The following is a 17,634-nucleotide window of genomic DNA, read 5'->3' as shown; positions in this document are numbered from 1 at the left end:
AATTTAAATAACAGATATGAGAGAGTCAGAAGCAAAGGGGTACAAGTGACATTTCTAAGAATATGAGTTAAAGTGCATCCAGGATAAGCTAAACCATTTAAAATTTTAGTGGCAAAAGAATACATCTTTTAACCACACCACACACTAAAACATAAATAAAAAATTTCACGGAACTAACGAAATCTTAAATACTTTCAATCACATTTCATATATATATATATATATATATATATATATATATATATATATATATATATATTTATTTATTTATTTATTTAGACCTATTTATTTATTTACTTATTTAATTACTTATATATACTGTATATGTTTATTTATATTTATTTTATATATATATATTTATATTTATTCATTTATTTATTCATTCATTTATTTATTTATTTATTTATTTATTTATTTATTTATTCACTTATTTATTGATTCATTTATTTATTCATTCATTCATTTATTCATTCATTTATTCATTCATTTATTTATTCATTTATTCATTCACTCATTCATTCATTCATTCATTCATTTTGTAACTTAAAATATAAATAAACCGAAAAACTTGAACTTCCCCCTGAAAGATGAAACTCGTGCTCAGGGGCGGATTCCTGAATTGAAATTAAGAAGCATAATACAATTTGTCTATGCCTACTAGGCAATAAGAAAATTTAAATTTACTATTTTTCAATTTTTATAAAATCCATACATAATTTTTATTTAATACTAGAACTATTAGAATTGACAAGATTAGGATATTTAAATATAAATTTGTTATATATTCTTGGGCCTAAATTATTACTACTATGATTAAATACTGTAACAGTGTTGCATTTTGGTTCAAACAATCTTAAAGAATTCATACTTTTTTGTTTCACAACTATGCGAATACAATTCAAAATTATTTCGATTTTTGTGTATGAATTTTATTAATACAATATAATAAATTTGTCTTATTTTAAGAACATTAAAGTCTAAAAACAATTTTTGAGATGGAAAATCAGTAGGTTTATGAAGACATGTGAAGGGTACACGGGAAAAACGAACAATGCCCCATTTCCATTAAGGGTGAGATAATGATCTATTTCAGTATATTACTGCAACATTTATTGGTGTCTGTAGAGATGAACAATTCTAACTGCCGCTCTCGCTCGCTGTGTCCGTTTCATTTGTCTTTCTCTCTATAGAGCAACTTAATTTTGTTGATTTATCCATTACAAAAGATGTGTATAAAAATTTGGGTATACGTGTGCAAGGACTGTAATGACTGTATACATTGGAATATCCAAAGACTGTTATATCTGCACTGTAGTAGAGACAAATGAAGACTAAACCGGCCTTGGATGACCTGTTGTTTTCAAATACGTCACGGTCTTTTTTCACTGACGTTATATAAAGTTTTGACGTAGCAGGAATAAATCCCCCTCGAGGATTTTTTTTTTTGTAAAGTTCTGCGCTGCGACATTACGCGTAGAGACATCTCTGAGAGTATATCAGTACTGGTGGAGAAAATGGCGTGCTTCATTGTGGCGTGTGAGTTAGTGGTGTTACAATTGTTGTATCAATCAGCGTAAAAGGATAATATAACTTTGAAGAGTGAGTAGATTTGAAATATATATGTAATAATACAATGGGATTGCGGATTTAGTTCTCTACTTTAGTTTCTTGACTTTGTTTACACTGTCCTAACCTAATCGTATGGACCCATATTAGATTACAATAAGAGTTCGAAGGCCAATGAATAAATTGTCCGAACATTTTAACGCAAAATAAATACGACTTAAAAGTTTTTGGCCTAGAAATCCTGTATTTAATTTAAAACATAACCTACATTGGACTGAAAGGAAATGTGAAATTTATTTTATTAGGCTATTTAACACTTTTTGCGTTTACGTTAACATATATACCATATCTGATCAGGAATTTCTTTACTGTAACGAGAACTATAGTTTTTTTTTTCATTTTTTTTTTCCGTATAGGGTGGTTCAGTTAATTTTTTCTATTGTTGTACAAATTATTTCGTTTAGATATTAGCCTAAAATGTCTATTTTTAATGCAACCATTGATTATCATGCTTTTAACAATTGTTTCAAAATTATTTTTGGAGTACTAGGCCTACTTATGATCTGCACGGATGTATATTGCTGTAAATTACAGTAATTTAGAAACTTAATTAATAGTTAAAAGTTTAGGACTTTAAAAATTTTTCAGTTAAACTGAGTGTAATATATAGGATAAAAATATACTTACAAATCGCTTTTAAGGAACCCGGAGGTTCATTGCCACCCTCACATAAGCCCGCCAGTGGTCCCTGTCCTAAGCAAGATTAATTCAGTCCCTACCATCATACCCCACCTCCCTCAAATCCATTTTAGTAAAATATTTGGGTCATAATGCAAATATGATAAAACTCGTGTAAAGGTCACATTGACATTTTAAAGAGTTCACAATATTTAATGCAAAAAATAAGGAACTTTATTTTAAAAAATGAGAGCAAGTATTAGAAAAGTGAGTGAATGAAAATTATCCTACAATTAAAAGGCTTTGTAACTCATGGAAAGTCCTTTCAGAATAGCAAACGTAGATTGAGTAGTCCTGCTGTATTGTAGGTGTCGGTAACAAAATTTTGTTTTGGATGTTTAACTTTTCTTTTTGATAAGGATATCATCTTGTATCATCCATGTCTTATTATGACATATTGAGGAGTACATCTTACATTTTCTTGTAGACAATACAACTACGTTTTCTAGAAGTAGGCCTACTCAAGAAGAGTCCTAGTAGTAGAAGTAGTTTCAGAGAATTAGTTTTGTTAAGGATCCAGAACCTTGCATTTTCTAAATCGCGAAAATACACGAGTTTTGGGTATAGGCCTAGTGTAAATTTTCAGAAAATGAGGACTTTAAGGTGGTCAGTGAGTAGGCCTAGTCCATAATGCGAAATTTATTTAACGAATGAGTAGGCCTAATTATTTCGTCAAACAAAATTTCATGTTCCTATATAGTATTTCGTTTTTGACGAACTCTGTACTGTAGGCCTATATTAATGTATAGTTACTGCATTCATATTATATAAACGATATCAGAGTGAATGCTTTTCTTTTATTTTTAATTACGGTATTGTTGGGGCTGTGTTAGGTATACTGCGCTGTATATATTGATCACACCCCCCCCCCCCCAACCGAAAGAAAGAGACACGAGTTCTCTGGTAATAATCTTTCAGAATTTCCAAAATGTTAAGTACTGTATTTGTCACCTCCACGTGGACAAATAACAGTAGGCCTACTGCTAATTCCTCAATTATTTTGTCACATTAACAACGAAAAAATGAAAACATGACAACATCGTTTCTACTGATGCGTGCAAAAAAAAAAATCTATCAAAACATAGGAAGCCGCTTTTGTAATAAATGAACGCGACGCCCATACTTGGTCATAAAACGAAACGAAGTATTGCATTTTGACTTATATAGTTCATAGGACCGACAAATGAATGTGACATTCCGATAGTGGAAGTGTGTGAGATTCCGAATTGAAATTAATTGGCTGTTATCTTATCGAAATGCATGTCTCAGTTAAAAGGCAATGTAGTCTCTCGTTATGAAAAAAAAAATGATTATGTAATTAAAATTGAAAAGGAGTACTGGCAACTGAAGGATTGATCACTGACATTGTGGACAGCTTTACCAATCTAGAAGCAGCGTATTGATACAGATTTAGATCTTGACAATATCGTCGGCTTACAAGCAAATCATATTAAGTCAAAAATATTACTTCTGAGAAAAAGGCATTTTTCTTCCGACAAAACTGAATTCTCAAAATATTATTTCTAGTAGCCTAGGCTAAGTTGTTTCTTTTAAAGTGTATTTCATTTCCCAATTCTAAGTTTATACACAAAGCCTACATTATGTACATTATATCGTCCTATTACTAGTAAAACCGATTAAGTCCACTTTTTGTGTAAAATAAGTTAAGTACAGTCCCCGACTTGTCTTTCTGTGCTCTGTATTCTAGTAAAATCGAAAAGTCCGAAATGTTGAAGGCAACAAACCAAATACTTTATTTAAAGAATTTATTACGATTTTTCGTGCATTAATAAAGTTTTAATTGCTGTTTTTACAAAACTTGTATTACTGGACTTAACTGGTTTTACTAGTAATAGGACGATATATGCATTTTTGTCAGAAGTAATATTTTTTACTTAATGTGTTTTGCTTGTAAACCAACGATATGTAACATTGCCTTCAGGGTAGACGTACCTAATGTGAGAACTGAGAAATTTCGTATTTTTTACTAATTTGAATGCTTCAGTTTATCCATGGTTGCTACTGTTAAAAGTTGTACATTTATAGCCTATCGTTAGCTAAAATTATATGTAATCAAATGCATACATCGATATATAAAAGGTTTTCGTGAAATTAATCTTCAGTTAGCCTACTAATATTTCCTACATTTTTGCAGTCAGTTAACATAGGGTAGGCCTACAGAATTTCAATTTAAAGTTTTTAATACAATTAATTTGTATTTTTATGTTTACCATGCTGGTTTACGGCTTCAAAACCTGGGCAAAGGCGGGGGATTTTAAAGGACGATAAAAATCGATCGATTTTAAAGATCCTAAGAATCCGTAGCATGACTTCCTCTGTAAAGCTATAGGTCTCATATCGTAGATTTGCGACCGTAAAAGAACACTGTCCCCGAGAGATGACTTTAGACAAAATTTGTCAGTAGGATGTGATTTTGTAGTGATTATTTTACCTCTGTTTCGATTCTTATTTTATCGTGATTTCGGTTAATATTTCATGGAAATATCAGTTAGAATGTGGCATGTAAAATTAATATTATGTATAACAACATGTAGGAATCGAGGAGGGCCTACTAATAAAATTTTAATTGTTACAAATTTCCTGATAACTTCAATATTATGAATATTAAATTACATAAATAATTTTTTTTCTTGAAAAGTAGACCTATTTCCACTCATTGTTTAACATAATTTTACACATATTTAGGGGGTGAAAAAACTATTGAAAAGTACTCTGACTAATCCACAAACCGTGGCGAGTTCAATCTGATCCCAAACAGCAAATCTTACACAGGTTTGCATCATTTAACTATTCTGCTCTTGAATATAAAGGCTGAGAATAGTTTCCACATTTGAACATGACAGACGAATTCTTCTGTTCTTCCTCTTCTGCCTCTCACGTATTAGGCCAGTGACCTGTAACGGTCTCTTGCCAGCGTTTAAGTTGCCTTCTGAGTGATTTTCTTCCCTTAGGGGGATAATTCAGAAGTTGACGGGATATGCGGGATTGATCCTTCGTCGATCAGAATCACAGTCTGTCTAGTATATACACTATACAGTCACGAAACTTGAGTTTTGAACTAGGAACAATAGACTGTGCCGGTACTATTTCGCATTGTCTGTAATGAGGCGATAGTAGTGATCCTAGTGGTTGACAACTATCTATGGATGCATATTTACTGCGTATTGAGTTTCGTGACTATATACTAGACTGTGGTTATACGTCGAAAATCCCTTCTCGCTCAGTGTTTGAGATATAAAACCGCAACACTCGAAGGCACTTACGGCTTTCAGAGAACCCGGAGTTTCGTTGCCACCCTCACATACGTCCGCCATCGGTTCCTATCCTGAGCAAGATTAATCCAGTCCTTACCAACATATCTCATCTCCCTCAAATTCATTTTAATATTATCCTCCCATCTACGTCTTGGCCTCTCCAAAGGCCTTTTTTTCCCCTCTTGCCTCTCAATTAACACACTATATGCATTTCTGGATTCGCTCTACGTGCTACATGCCCTGCCCATCTGAAACATCTGTATTTAATGTTCCTAATTATGTCAGATGAAGAATACAATGCGTGTAGTTCTGCATTGTGTAACTTTCTCCATTCTCCTGTAACTTCATCCCTCTTAGCCCTAAATATTTTCCTAAGCACCTTATTTTCAAACCCTTAACCTCTGTTCCTCTCTCAGAGTTGAGGGTTCAAGTTTCACAGCCATACAAAACAACCGGTAGGTAATATAACTGTTTTATAAATTCTAACTTTCAGCTTTTTTGAGAGGAGACCGGATAACAAAAGCTTCTCGACCGAATAATAACGGGGATTTCCCATATTTATTCTGCGTTTAATTTCCTCCCGAGTGTCATTTATATTTGTTACTGTTGCTACAAGATACTTGAATTTTTCTACCTCTTCAAAGAATAAATTTCGAATTTTTATATTTGCATTTCGTACAATGTTCTGGTCACGGAACATAATCATATACTTTGTCTTTTCAGAATTTACTTCCAAATCTCTCTTTACTTGCATCAAGTAAAATTTCCATGTTTTCTCTAATAGTTTGTGGATTTTCTCTTAACAAATTCACGTCATCTGCATAGTCAAGCAGCTGATGTAACCCATTCAATTCCAAAAAGTAAAACTCCTGTGATCCTCTAATTCAAAGAGCTTGTAAATTAGAACTGGTATAAGTACTAAGCCTGCCATAAACATCTCATGAAAATTCGGGACACTTTTACTATCGATGTGTTTTTTTGTAAGGAAATGAAGTTATGAATTGCCGAAAAAAGTATTAAATAAGATTGAAACAGGAAAGTTAAAAAAAGAAAGAACATCATTGCCTTTAAACAATGTTTATTCATGTCAATTTATTTACGTCACTTGATAGTACTTTGCACTTATCTTTTTGTCCAAAAATATCCTTCATACATATACTTCATCCATGCTTGCTGATTTCAAAATAAAACATTTGCATACATTTACACATAGAATGATAATTTCAACATTCATTTATGAAGTAAACATCAGTTAGAGAAATTATTTTACATTATGAAATGAAGTTGATTAAAATACGGGACTTTTGCGCGTCCTGACAAAGAATACGGGGAAATCGGACACCTAGACAAAAAAAAAAAAAAATGGACGGGACATTGGATAAGGTTATAGCACAGTTTAGTATATACAGTCACGAAGCTTGAGTTTATGAGGGTACTAGAAACAATAGACTGTGCAGGTACTATTTCGCATTGTCTGTAATGAGGCGATATTAGCGATCCTAGTGGTTAGCAACTATCTATGAATACTTAAAATGGTTATAAATTATGAAACTTACAGCAGAGTCCGTATAGGCCAGTTTCTATCTGATGCTTTTCCAATTCACTGCTGGCTAAAGCAGGGAGAGGCACTATCACCTTTACTTTTTAACTTCGCTCTAGAATATGCCATTAGGAAAGTACAGGATAACACAGAGGATTTGGAATTGAACGGGTTACATCAGCTTGTCTGTGCGGATGACGTGAATATGTTAGGAGAAAATCCACAACACAAACGATTAGGGAAACGCGGAAATTCTACTTGAAGCAAGTAAAGAGATAGGGTTGGAAGTAAATCCCGAAAAGACTAAGTATATGATTATGTCTCGTGATCAGAATATTGTACGAAATGGAACTATAAAAGTTGGAGATTTATACTTCGAATAGGTGCAAAAATTCAAATATCTTGGAGCAACAGTAACAAATAATATAAATGACACTTGGGAGGAAATTAAACGGAGAATAAATATGGGAAATGCCTGTTATTATTCGGTTGAGAAGCATTTGTATCTAGTCTGCTGTCAAAAAATCTGAAAGTTAGAATTTATAAAACAGTTATATTACCGGTTGTTCTGTATAGCTGTGAAACTTAGACTCTCACTTTGAGAGAGGAACAGAGATTGAGGGCTTTTGAGAATAAGGTTCTTAGGAAAATATTTGGGGCTAAAAGGGATGAAGTTACAGGAGAATGGAGAAAGTTACACAACGCAGAGCTGCACGAATTGTATCCTTCACCTGACATAATTAGGAACATTAAATCCAGACGTTTGAGATGGGCAGGGCATGGAGCACGTATGGGCGAATCCAGAAATGCATATAGAGTGTTAGTTGGGAGGCCAGAGGGGAAAAGACCTTTGGGGAGGCCGAGACGTAGATGGGAAGATAATATTAAAATGGATTTGAGGGAGGTGGGATATGATGATGGAGACTGGATTAATCTTGCTCAGGATAGGGACCAATGGCGGGCTTATGTGAGGGCGGCACTGAACCTCCGGGTTCCTTAAAAGCCAGTAAGTAAGTAAGTAAATGGAAAATTCCCAAATAAATTTAAAAATGCAATTGTGAAACCTATTTTTAAAACAGGAGCTGTTTTATTAAGTAATGGCTTCCCACAACAGAGAACTGGATTAAAATTCTGGAAATTCAATACTTAAATGTAGACCTACATCACTTCAGTCGTTGTATATAAAACAATGGCCAACCCAGGGTTTAAGTAAATTACAAAGACGGGCATATGTATGAAAAGTTTGTACATGAAAGAAAAGCTGCGTAGAAAATTAATCCGGCTAGTTAATAAAGAGTTAGTAAATATGAGACAAAATCATAATTTAGGCCTAAATTATAAATTTTGAAATACTTACCTAACGAAGTGTGTAGAACTATAACCTAGGCTCAGTTAAAAATTATGGTAAACTTTAAGCTAAATGCAATTTTTCAAGAAAATGCGTTTGAATACGAGAATTTTATAATAGAAAATTGGCCTTCAAATCAGGTAGGCCCTATAGATTGGACTTTTTGCATTGCTGTTAATAAAGAATTCATAAAGTTTCGGCTATAAATTTTCTTTCAAGTAAAAAAAAAAAAAAAAAAAAAAAAAAAAAAGAATGGAGTATCTGGCTGTATCTGGGACACGACCGTGTGTTTCATGTGAATATGTCTGGGTTATGTCGACAGATCTAGACGAGTTCTTTCGTTTGGCACAAAAATCAGCACACTATCACATTGGAGTCGCGAGATATAGCTACTGCCCAGAAATTTTCACCAATGCCCAAAATGGCTGCAAATCGCTGCGGGCTTCCGCCCACGTCTCGCACATGTATGGCGCCATTTCAGGGTTATGCTCGCATCGTAGTCACATTCCCGATCGAACGAGACCACATTTATTTCAATCGTGTTATTAGTCGGAATGGATCATCCTGTAAATGTTACATCACTGTTTCCATTAAAAAAAAAAAAAAGGTGGAAAGAGTGTCTTACTCGTTGGAGTCGTTGCAAACAGCAAAATCTGCTTGACTGACTCCTTATTCATTGACAAAAAGTTCAATCTATGCCTCTTCTAAGCAATCATTGCTCTCTATCTTACTCCCTCTTCTAGGTCAGTGAAATGACCTTGTGTGGACTGTTACAGCACTGACGAAGATAGTGAAAGAAGTGGACATGTGTTGTTTAATTATCTCGATGTTAATTTCGATTGGAATCGGTTCGTGTTATAATCATTATCATGCAAGCCTTTGTTTATGTGAACCTTCCTAGATACTATGTTGTGACTTTGAACAGTCATTAGGAGTGTATTGTTCTCTGTTTGTTGTAAATACTGTTTCCGTTTCAATTTCCTCTCGTGTATTTCGTGAGCATTTACAGTTATTATAATGATAACGGTCTGTTTATTTTGTTTCAGGTCTAAAACCATTACAAAAATGAGGCTAAATATTGGGGGTATTGTGCTTGCAGCCATTTTATTGCAATGCAGTTGCACAGAGCTAGATTGCAATAATATGTTTCGAGAGGTGAGTGCAAAACTCTTTATTCTCAAGATGGCGAAGTTTGATGTTATCACTGTTATGTAGTAAAATGATGGTCCTCTGAGGTGTAATGGTTTCTGTACTTTGTTAGATCTAGTGTTCGTAGGCTTTCGCACCTGACCGTGGATGCCCAAAGGACAAACTTTTTTTTCAATAGATGAATTGTATATGCGTCGCTTCCCTTAGATTATACAGGGATCACATTACTTAGTGTGATATTCTTGTTAAGTTAATTTTGTACTCGTTAAGTAGATGAAATTAAGTATGCTTACATGAAATTGTGTCATGTTCACTGCTTAATTTTCTAATCTTTTTCATAACATTGTAACTTAAAAATCTGTATTGAAGAAAACCTGCTAGTGCAGAACTAACTTACCACAGGGCCTGTCCTCTTTTATAATAATCTGAAATTTTTTCAGTAGGTTATTTTACGACGCTTTATCAACATCTTAGGTTATTTAGCATCTGATCTGAAATTAAGTTACTAATTATGCTCAAATCAATCATTACACAATCGTGCATTTTGAAACTTTTTTTTTTTGGCTGATTTATGTCTGATAGGTGATCCTTATCAGATTTTTCGTTCTGAATTCGAAAGGTGATCCTTATCAGATTTTTCGTTCTGAATTCGAAACTGACCTCCAAATTGTCCCATCACATCAGAATATTTCACAAATCACAAAAAACGAAAATAAGAGAAAGTTTTATTTTATAGATAAATATATTGTGTTTATGGTGTGTACACCATGTACACCAGCCGCGGAAGCCTACGCGAATATTATGTTTATGTTTGTTAAGCATGCATAAATGAGAATTGGTGATAAAATTGGAATTAATAACAATTATAAAGCTAGTAGCATAATATTTAGTCTTGTGTAACTTACCCTGGCCATATTTGTAGCTCACTTTGCTTGAAATTTCCGTTTTCTTGACTTTCTGACAGTCTCTTAAACATTCAGCAGTAATCAGCCATCATACTTACATTTCACGTCCCTTCCTATCTAGTGTCCATTTCTTTATGTCCTGGTGAAACCTTTTGCCATGTTCTTCACTAAAATGCCTAGATTTTCAGGAAAACATCCCAGGTGGGCATGCAAGAAATGACCCTTCACACTCATATAGCAACCCAGGATTCTGAAAATCTCAAACATATTTTCTGTAATTTCTTTATAATTAGGGTGTTTATAATTCCCTAGAAAATTACGAACCATCATTTTGAAACCATTCCAAGCGTTTTTCTCCATATCGTTCATCACATTTACAAATTCATTGTCTAATGAACATTAACTTGCGTATTTGGGGATCTACAAAAATTCCTGCTTTTAGTTTTTCATGAGTAAGCGAGGGAAACTTATCACAAAGATACCTAAAACAACCGCTATTTTTATCCAAAGCTTCGGTAAATTGCTTCATAAGGCACACACAACTGAAAGAGAGTAGATTATAGGGACTTAGGGTGTAAACGAAATAAAGTACTACCGTAAACTGGGGTTACTTTGAACAGAGAGGAAACTTTGAACATTTGTTCAGAAAATCATATTTAGGTTTCTACATGCTGCACTTGTTATAAGTGGAGGTAAATTATCATAAAATCATTCTTGTACCAAATTTACCTCCTTCTATAACAAGTGCAGCATGTAGAAATCTAAATAGGATTTTCTGAAAAAAATGTTCAAAGTATCCTCTGTGTTCAAAGTAACCCCAGTTTACGGTACTTATGATTGGATGACTAAAACAGGTCACACAATAATTTTGTCTAAAAACTGGAAATCTATTCACCAAATTTATTTTTAGGTCAGGGTTATACTATTCCCACAATTTCTCGCGAAAAAATTATTTTTCTAGCAAAGTATTTTAGATCTTATAAATTAATGCATAAGCATACCCGATATAATGAGGCTTAAAAAGTAATTTAGTACGTTTTATGATATATACACGTGATATTTAAGGACAATAGAGGCTCAGACATTCTGTCTCTGAGTGTTTTCAATAAGTCTAAAATAAGGGAAAATTAAAAAAAAAAAAAAAAAAAAAAAAACGCACCCCTGGTATACAGGTGAAGGTCATTGAAACTTTTCAAAGTGTTTAAAAACTAAAAGAAAATATTCTGTGCCTGTAAAAGTTATACAAAGTTCCAAAATTTAAAAACGCTTACAAATTAATTATACTTTATACATAAAATGAAAATGTAAAATTTGAGGAAAATTCTGACGTGATCGGGGAAAACTAATTTCATATTCGTAATCAGTGCGGAAAACTTGACAAGAAACACTGCTGACCGGTGTTATCAGCATCATCATTATCGTCGCTGCCGTCATCAATAATATTAACTTTGTAGTGCGAGAGGTTTGTCCGCATTTCCTTTTCATTATATACTGTATTGTAACAATACAGCCGTCGAGCATTCTGCTCAAATGTTATTCATTGTTATGTTAAGATTCAAAACACGCCAAGGAACGCAAATGAAATTCTATACAACAATTAGCATTACCGATATTATTATGTGGAAGTGAGATATGAGCAGTTAAAACCTCTGATAAAAACAAAATGCAAACTGAAGAAATGAAATGGAGGTCTATCTGAAGTTTACAGGGAGTCCTTTATTACTGTAATTCTGCATGTCTGAATCTTCTGATGCTTATGAAGTGTATTGATTTCATAATGGGGTTTGATCTGCAGCAGATGATTTTGGCCGTTTTCTCAGAAAGCTCTCTTGACTTAGGGTTGTATTTTTAGGCTCGCATCCCTAATCACTAGCAAACAACCAAAGACAACAACCCTCACCCTCTTGCTCACAGGGGTATTGTTTTAATCATACAATAAATTCGCGTAATATTGATCTGAAGAAATGTTACTTTTCGTACTGAAAAGGAATTTTAAAATGTTACAGATTTTCTGATCAAATTTCTGCATATTTAAAGGACAAAACTAAAATTCTTTCAATCATTTATTATCATAACACACTGCTCTCTTAAATTGACCGAGCATATCGGGAATTAAATCAATGGCTTTCCCAAAACATGCTACGAAATGTTTCGTATAAAATAATTTTTATCTCGGAAAGGAAGCAAAAACGAGCAAAATTAGGCTATATTAAACTTTTTTGTTTGAAATATCTCGAAGAATAAACGGGGTAAGAACGGAAGAACAAATCTCGAATAATCCCCTGAAATTAATGATATTAAGTTATTTACATTTCACTCTGTATAGTATAGCCTATACTACTAAATCAAGCACTTGAAAAATATATGTGCGGGAGAACATATCCTATAAAAGCTGTTGCTATTGTTAAGAATAGGATAATTACGCCTATTGATCAGGTGTGTAAAAATTTATATGATCCATAATATATTCCTCGTCCAATGTGTAGGTAAATGCAAATGAAGAATATTGATGCTCCATTTGCATGTAGTGTACGTAACAGTCAACCATAATTTACGTCACGACAAAAACTGTCGTGGTAGGGGTGAGCATTGCATTAGTTTACAAATGGAACTAGAGATGAACTAATTTTCCATCTAGCTTTCAAGTGTAATCCAGACGTGATGTTGTTCGTCACATTTTGAATTTTTATGGTTGTATTTTATCTAATCATCATCCGTGGCGCTACAACCCACGAAGGGCCAAGACCGACCAGCCGGCTGCTGGCCTCACGGCCACATGCCGAAGCAGAGGTGGACGATCATCCAACCAGAATGGAGGTATCGTGTGGTTAGCACGAAGAGCTCCCCCAGCCGTTATAGCTGGTTTATTTTATCTAATACTGCACCTATTTCTTCTCATGTTGTGCATTTACTGCTTGCAACCATTTTCTTTTACATAGATGTTCAGCGCAGCAATCTCGGCCCTGACAGTGACACAGTTTGTGTAAGTTAACAGCTTACTTCTGAAATGTCTCGTCGTAACTGGTAACATAGCTTGTGTGATATCTCACAAGTGTCACACAGTGACCAGCATAAATATTTTTAAAATGTCTGCCACTTTGATAAGGAATTCATTTTGACATCTGGAGGTAATGGAAACCTCTGAAGGACATTTTATTTACTTAAGGTCTATGATTGTGTGGAGGTTAAATGTACATACATCCACTAAATCACTCTCTAAGTCTTGTCATAAAGATATTTTGTTGTAGAAGGAAAGATTATAGTGACAATAAACCTTCTAATTAATTCCGTACTACTCAAATATTTTCTTAATTAGTTTGTTTTTCCTCCCGTTCATTCCTCTTCCCCTTTTTTGTTTCCCTTGTCCTTTCCTTCATATACGTCGTTCGTTCCTCCTGCCTTTTAGTTCGTTCTTTCTGTTCTTTTTTGTTCATCCTACCCCTAAGTTCGTACCTCCTGCCCATTCTTTCGTTTCTTTCATTTCTTCTGCCCTTCCGTTTGTTCTTCATGTCCTTTCGTTTGTTCTTCCTGTTCTTTGGTTCGTTCCTCCACCCTTCCATCCTTTTATTTCTCTTTCTTTTCGTTCATCGTTTCTTTTATTCTTTCATTCGTCTTTCCATTAGTTTCTTTGCCCTTTCATTTGTTCTTGTTACTTCATTTCTACCTCCGTTCGGTTCTTTCTTTCTTTCTTTCTTTCTTTCGTTTATTCCTTCTTTTATTGGCCCATTTGTTTTTCCGTTCCTTCCTCCATTTGTTCTTCCATTTCGTTATTCCGTTCTTTCGTTCTCAAGTTTTTCTGGTTGTTCTCCGGTTTTTTAATAGGTTATTTTTCAACTCTATCAACTGCTGTGGTTATCTAGCGTCTGAATGAAATTAAGCTGATAATGCCAGCGAAATGAGTCCGGGGTCCAGCGCCGAAAGTTATCCAGCATTTGCTCTTAATGGGTTGAGGGAAAATCCCGGAAAAACTCAACTAAGGAACTTGTCCCAACTAGGATTTGAACCCGGGCACGCTCGTTCCGTAATCAAGCATGCTAAACGTTACTCCACTGCGGTAGAATCCGTTTGTTCTACCGTTCATTTCTCTGTTCTTATTTTCAAGCTTCTGTTCGTTCCTCCGTTTGTTCTTCCGTTCATTCTTCTGTTCTTTCCTTACTTTGTTCTTCCGTTCTTGCCCCGTTTGTTCTTCCGTTCGTTCATCTGTTCTTTCCTTACTTTGTTCTTCCGTTCTTACCCCGTTTGTTCTTCCGTTCGTTCATCTGTTCTTTCCTTTGTTCTTCCGTCCTTATCCCGTTTGTTCTTCCGTTCGTTCATCTGTTCTTTCCTTACTTTGTTCTTCCGTTCTTACCCCGTTTTTCTTCCGTTCGTTCATCTGTTCTTTCCTTACTTTGTTCTTCCGTTCTTACCCCGTTTGTTCTTCCGTTCGTTCATCTGTTCTTTCCTTACTTTGTTCTTCCGTTCTTACCCCGTTTGTTCTTCCGTTCGTTCATCTGTTCTTTCCTTACTTTGTTCTTCCGTTCTTACCCCGTTTGTTCTTCCGTTCGTTCATCTGTTCTTTCCTTACTTTGTTCTTCCGTTCGTTCATCTGTTCTTTCCTTACTTTGTTCTTCCGTTCTTACCCCGTTTGTTCTTCTGTCCGTTCCTTCGTTTGCTCAACCGTTTGTTTCTCTGTTCGTTCGTCCGTTTATTCTACCGTTCTTCCTTTCTTTTCCCAGTTGGTTCTTTCGTTCGTTCCCCAGTTTGTCCTTCCTTTCGTTCTCCCGTTTGTTCTTCCATTCTTTCCTCATTTGTCCTACTGTTCGTTTCCCCGTTTTTCTTCCGTTCGTTACTCTGTTCTCTGTTTGTTCTCCATTCTCCCGTTTCTTCTTCCATTCACTTCTCAGTTTGATTCTCCGTCCATTCTTCCGTTCTATCATTAATTGCTGTTGTCTTTCTTCTGTTACTTGTTGCGTTTGTTCTATCGTTCATTTACTTACAGAACTTAATTTTTCTATCCTTTATAGAACCTAATTTTTCTCTCCTTCAGACATAAAAAAACGCGAGGCGACCTGTATGTTTGTATCTTATAGTTCCTATTCGTGGAGTAACGGTCAGCGCGTCTGGCCGCGAAACCAGGTGGCCCGGGTTCGAATCCCGGTCGGGGCAAGTTATCTGGTTAAGGTTTTTTCCGGGGTTTTCCCTCAACCCAATATGAGCAAATGCTGGGTAACCTTCGGTGTTCGACCCCGGACTCATTTCACCGGCATTATCACCTTCATATCATTCAGACGCTAAATAACCTAGATGTTGATACAGCGTCGTAAAATAACCCAATAAAAAAAAGGTTCCTATTCTTTTTTACCAGTTAAAATGATTTTATAATAGGGTATAGTATTTTATTTAATGTCCCTTGCTGTAGAGTCACGCCTAAGACTCATGTTACAGAATATACTCTGGTTCGAATCCTCACGGAGAATGAATTTTCTCACGAAATTTCGGCCAGTGTACGGGACCAGTGTCCATTCAGCATCGTGATGAATTTGGGGAGCTACGATAGGTAGCAAAATACGGTTTAGAAAACCAACTATAACAGCTAGGGAAATCATCATGCTGACCACACGATACCTCTGTTCTGGTTGGATGATCGTTCACCTTTGCTGAGGCATGTGGTTGTGAGGTTAGCAGCAGGCTGGTCGACCCTGACCCTTCATGAGTTGTCGTGCCACGATTATTATTATTATTATTATTATTATTATTATTATTATTATTATTATTATTATTATTATTACAAGTATCAGCTGCAGTGGAAAAACAATGTCCAATGAATGAATCGTAATAGACTTCCAAAAGTCATGCTTCAATACCGTCCCCAAAGGAAGAGATCTTTAGGCTGCTCAAAAAAAAAGTGGACCGAGAATGACTCGCTGAGACTGTAACGGGCCTTGGGCCTTATGCTTATTATGATGATTATTATTATTATTATTATTATTATTATTATTATTATTATTTTATTTAACGATGCTTTCAGCTGCAGAGCTTTTTTGGCATAGTAATTAAACGTGGGTGAGAAATGATGATTATATCTGGAGATTAAAGATTTTTATCGTTCTTAAAAAGTTTTAAATTTATCTGCTTTGGCCGGTTTTGGATCCACGAACCTCAGATACAAGAGCTAGAGCATGGAAAATTCTGGACTACAGAGAATGACACATTTGTGTGTGTGTACACGTATCCTTTTTGCTATAGAAAAAGAGTTTCAGCTTAAAATAGGATGGATTGCGTAGTACCTACAATATTAAAATTGATCTTATTTCTCTTGCACACAGCATAGTGGATTTTGTGTATTTGTTTATTTAATACTCAGGAATTTGTGGTGTACGTACACATCTCCTCTTTGTGTATCTTATCTGTGACTTGATTATATTTATCTTGGTCTTCCCCTTATTGTATAATTTCCTGACCATGTCATCCCTTTCCTCTTATGTCACACAAAGCTGCAGCAGTATAGAAAGTCTGTGTACATGGTTGCCATTCCAGGCAATCTTTGTTTCTTCCATGTTCGAAGTTAAAGTGTAAAATTTTTTGTTTAAAGTCATAATGTTATAGCAGAAAATACAAGGGTCATTAGGTAATTAGAAATACTTACCAATACTTAAATATTCTTGGAAATATGGCTTTCATATATGTTCAGTATTGATAGCCTACTACTAAATTCCATATTTGAGATGGAATATCAGAAAATTGGAATTCATTATCCCCATGATGAACTGATAGTTGTGGATGATGAATAGTAAATAAATTATTATGTTATTTCTATTTTCGGATGTCAGAAGGCATCTCAGCTTGGCAGCAGTTTCATTGAAGTTTATGTAAAGAGATCGAGCGCTGTATGCTTTTGCTACTGAGCTGAAATTTTCTACTTTGATGTTGTTATTTTATTTTCGTTTTGGTTATTTAGTGTTTAATCCCATAATGAATTCAATTTGATGTGGCTGAATTGAACTTTTGATGAATTTTTGAGGTCTTAGATGAAAACTGAATCATTATGATGCAAAGAATTTAGAATCAGAGAGCATAATCATGGATTATTTAGTAGAGCCTTATAGATCTGAAATTAGGAACCATACTTGAATA

At 34.7% G+C, this 17,634-nt stretch overlaps 1 protein-coding gene across 6 annotated transcripts in view; it reads left to right on the top strand.

The window, feature by feature from the left end:
* The window catches only part of LOC138702941 (uncharacterized), a 257,644-nt gene that overhangs the window by 121,437 nt on the left and 118,573 nt on the right, over positions 1 to 17,634 (top strand). For 5 of the 6 annotated variants that reach the window (XM_069830361.1, XM_069830356.1, XM_069830357.1 and 2 more), the window contains exon 2: positions 9,514 to 9,622. In XM_069830361.1, the coding sequence (XP_069686462.1) occupies positions 9,514 to 9,622 (109 nt within the window). Of the gene's footprint in view, positions 1 to 1,451; positions 1,600 to 9,513; positions 9,623 to 17,634 lie in introns of those variants that run through there. The other variant, XM_069830358.1, reaches the window with a different exon arrangement.

Source organism: Periplaneta americana, chromosome 7, assembly GCF_040183065.1.
Source record: "Periplaneta americana isolate PAMFEO1 chromosome 7, P.americana_PAMFEO1_priV1, whole genome shotgun sequence".
NCBI lineage: Eukaryota > Metazoa > Arthropoda > Insecta > Blattodea > Blattidae > Periplaneta > Periplaneta americana.
Note: the sequence above shows the minus strand (reverse complement) of the source record. Positions and strands in the feature narration are given on the sequence as shown.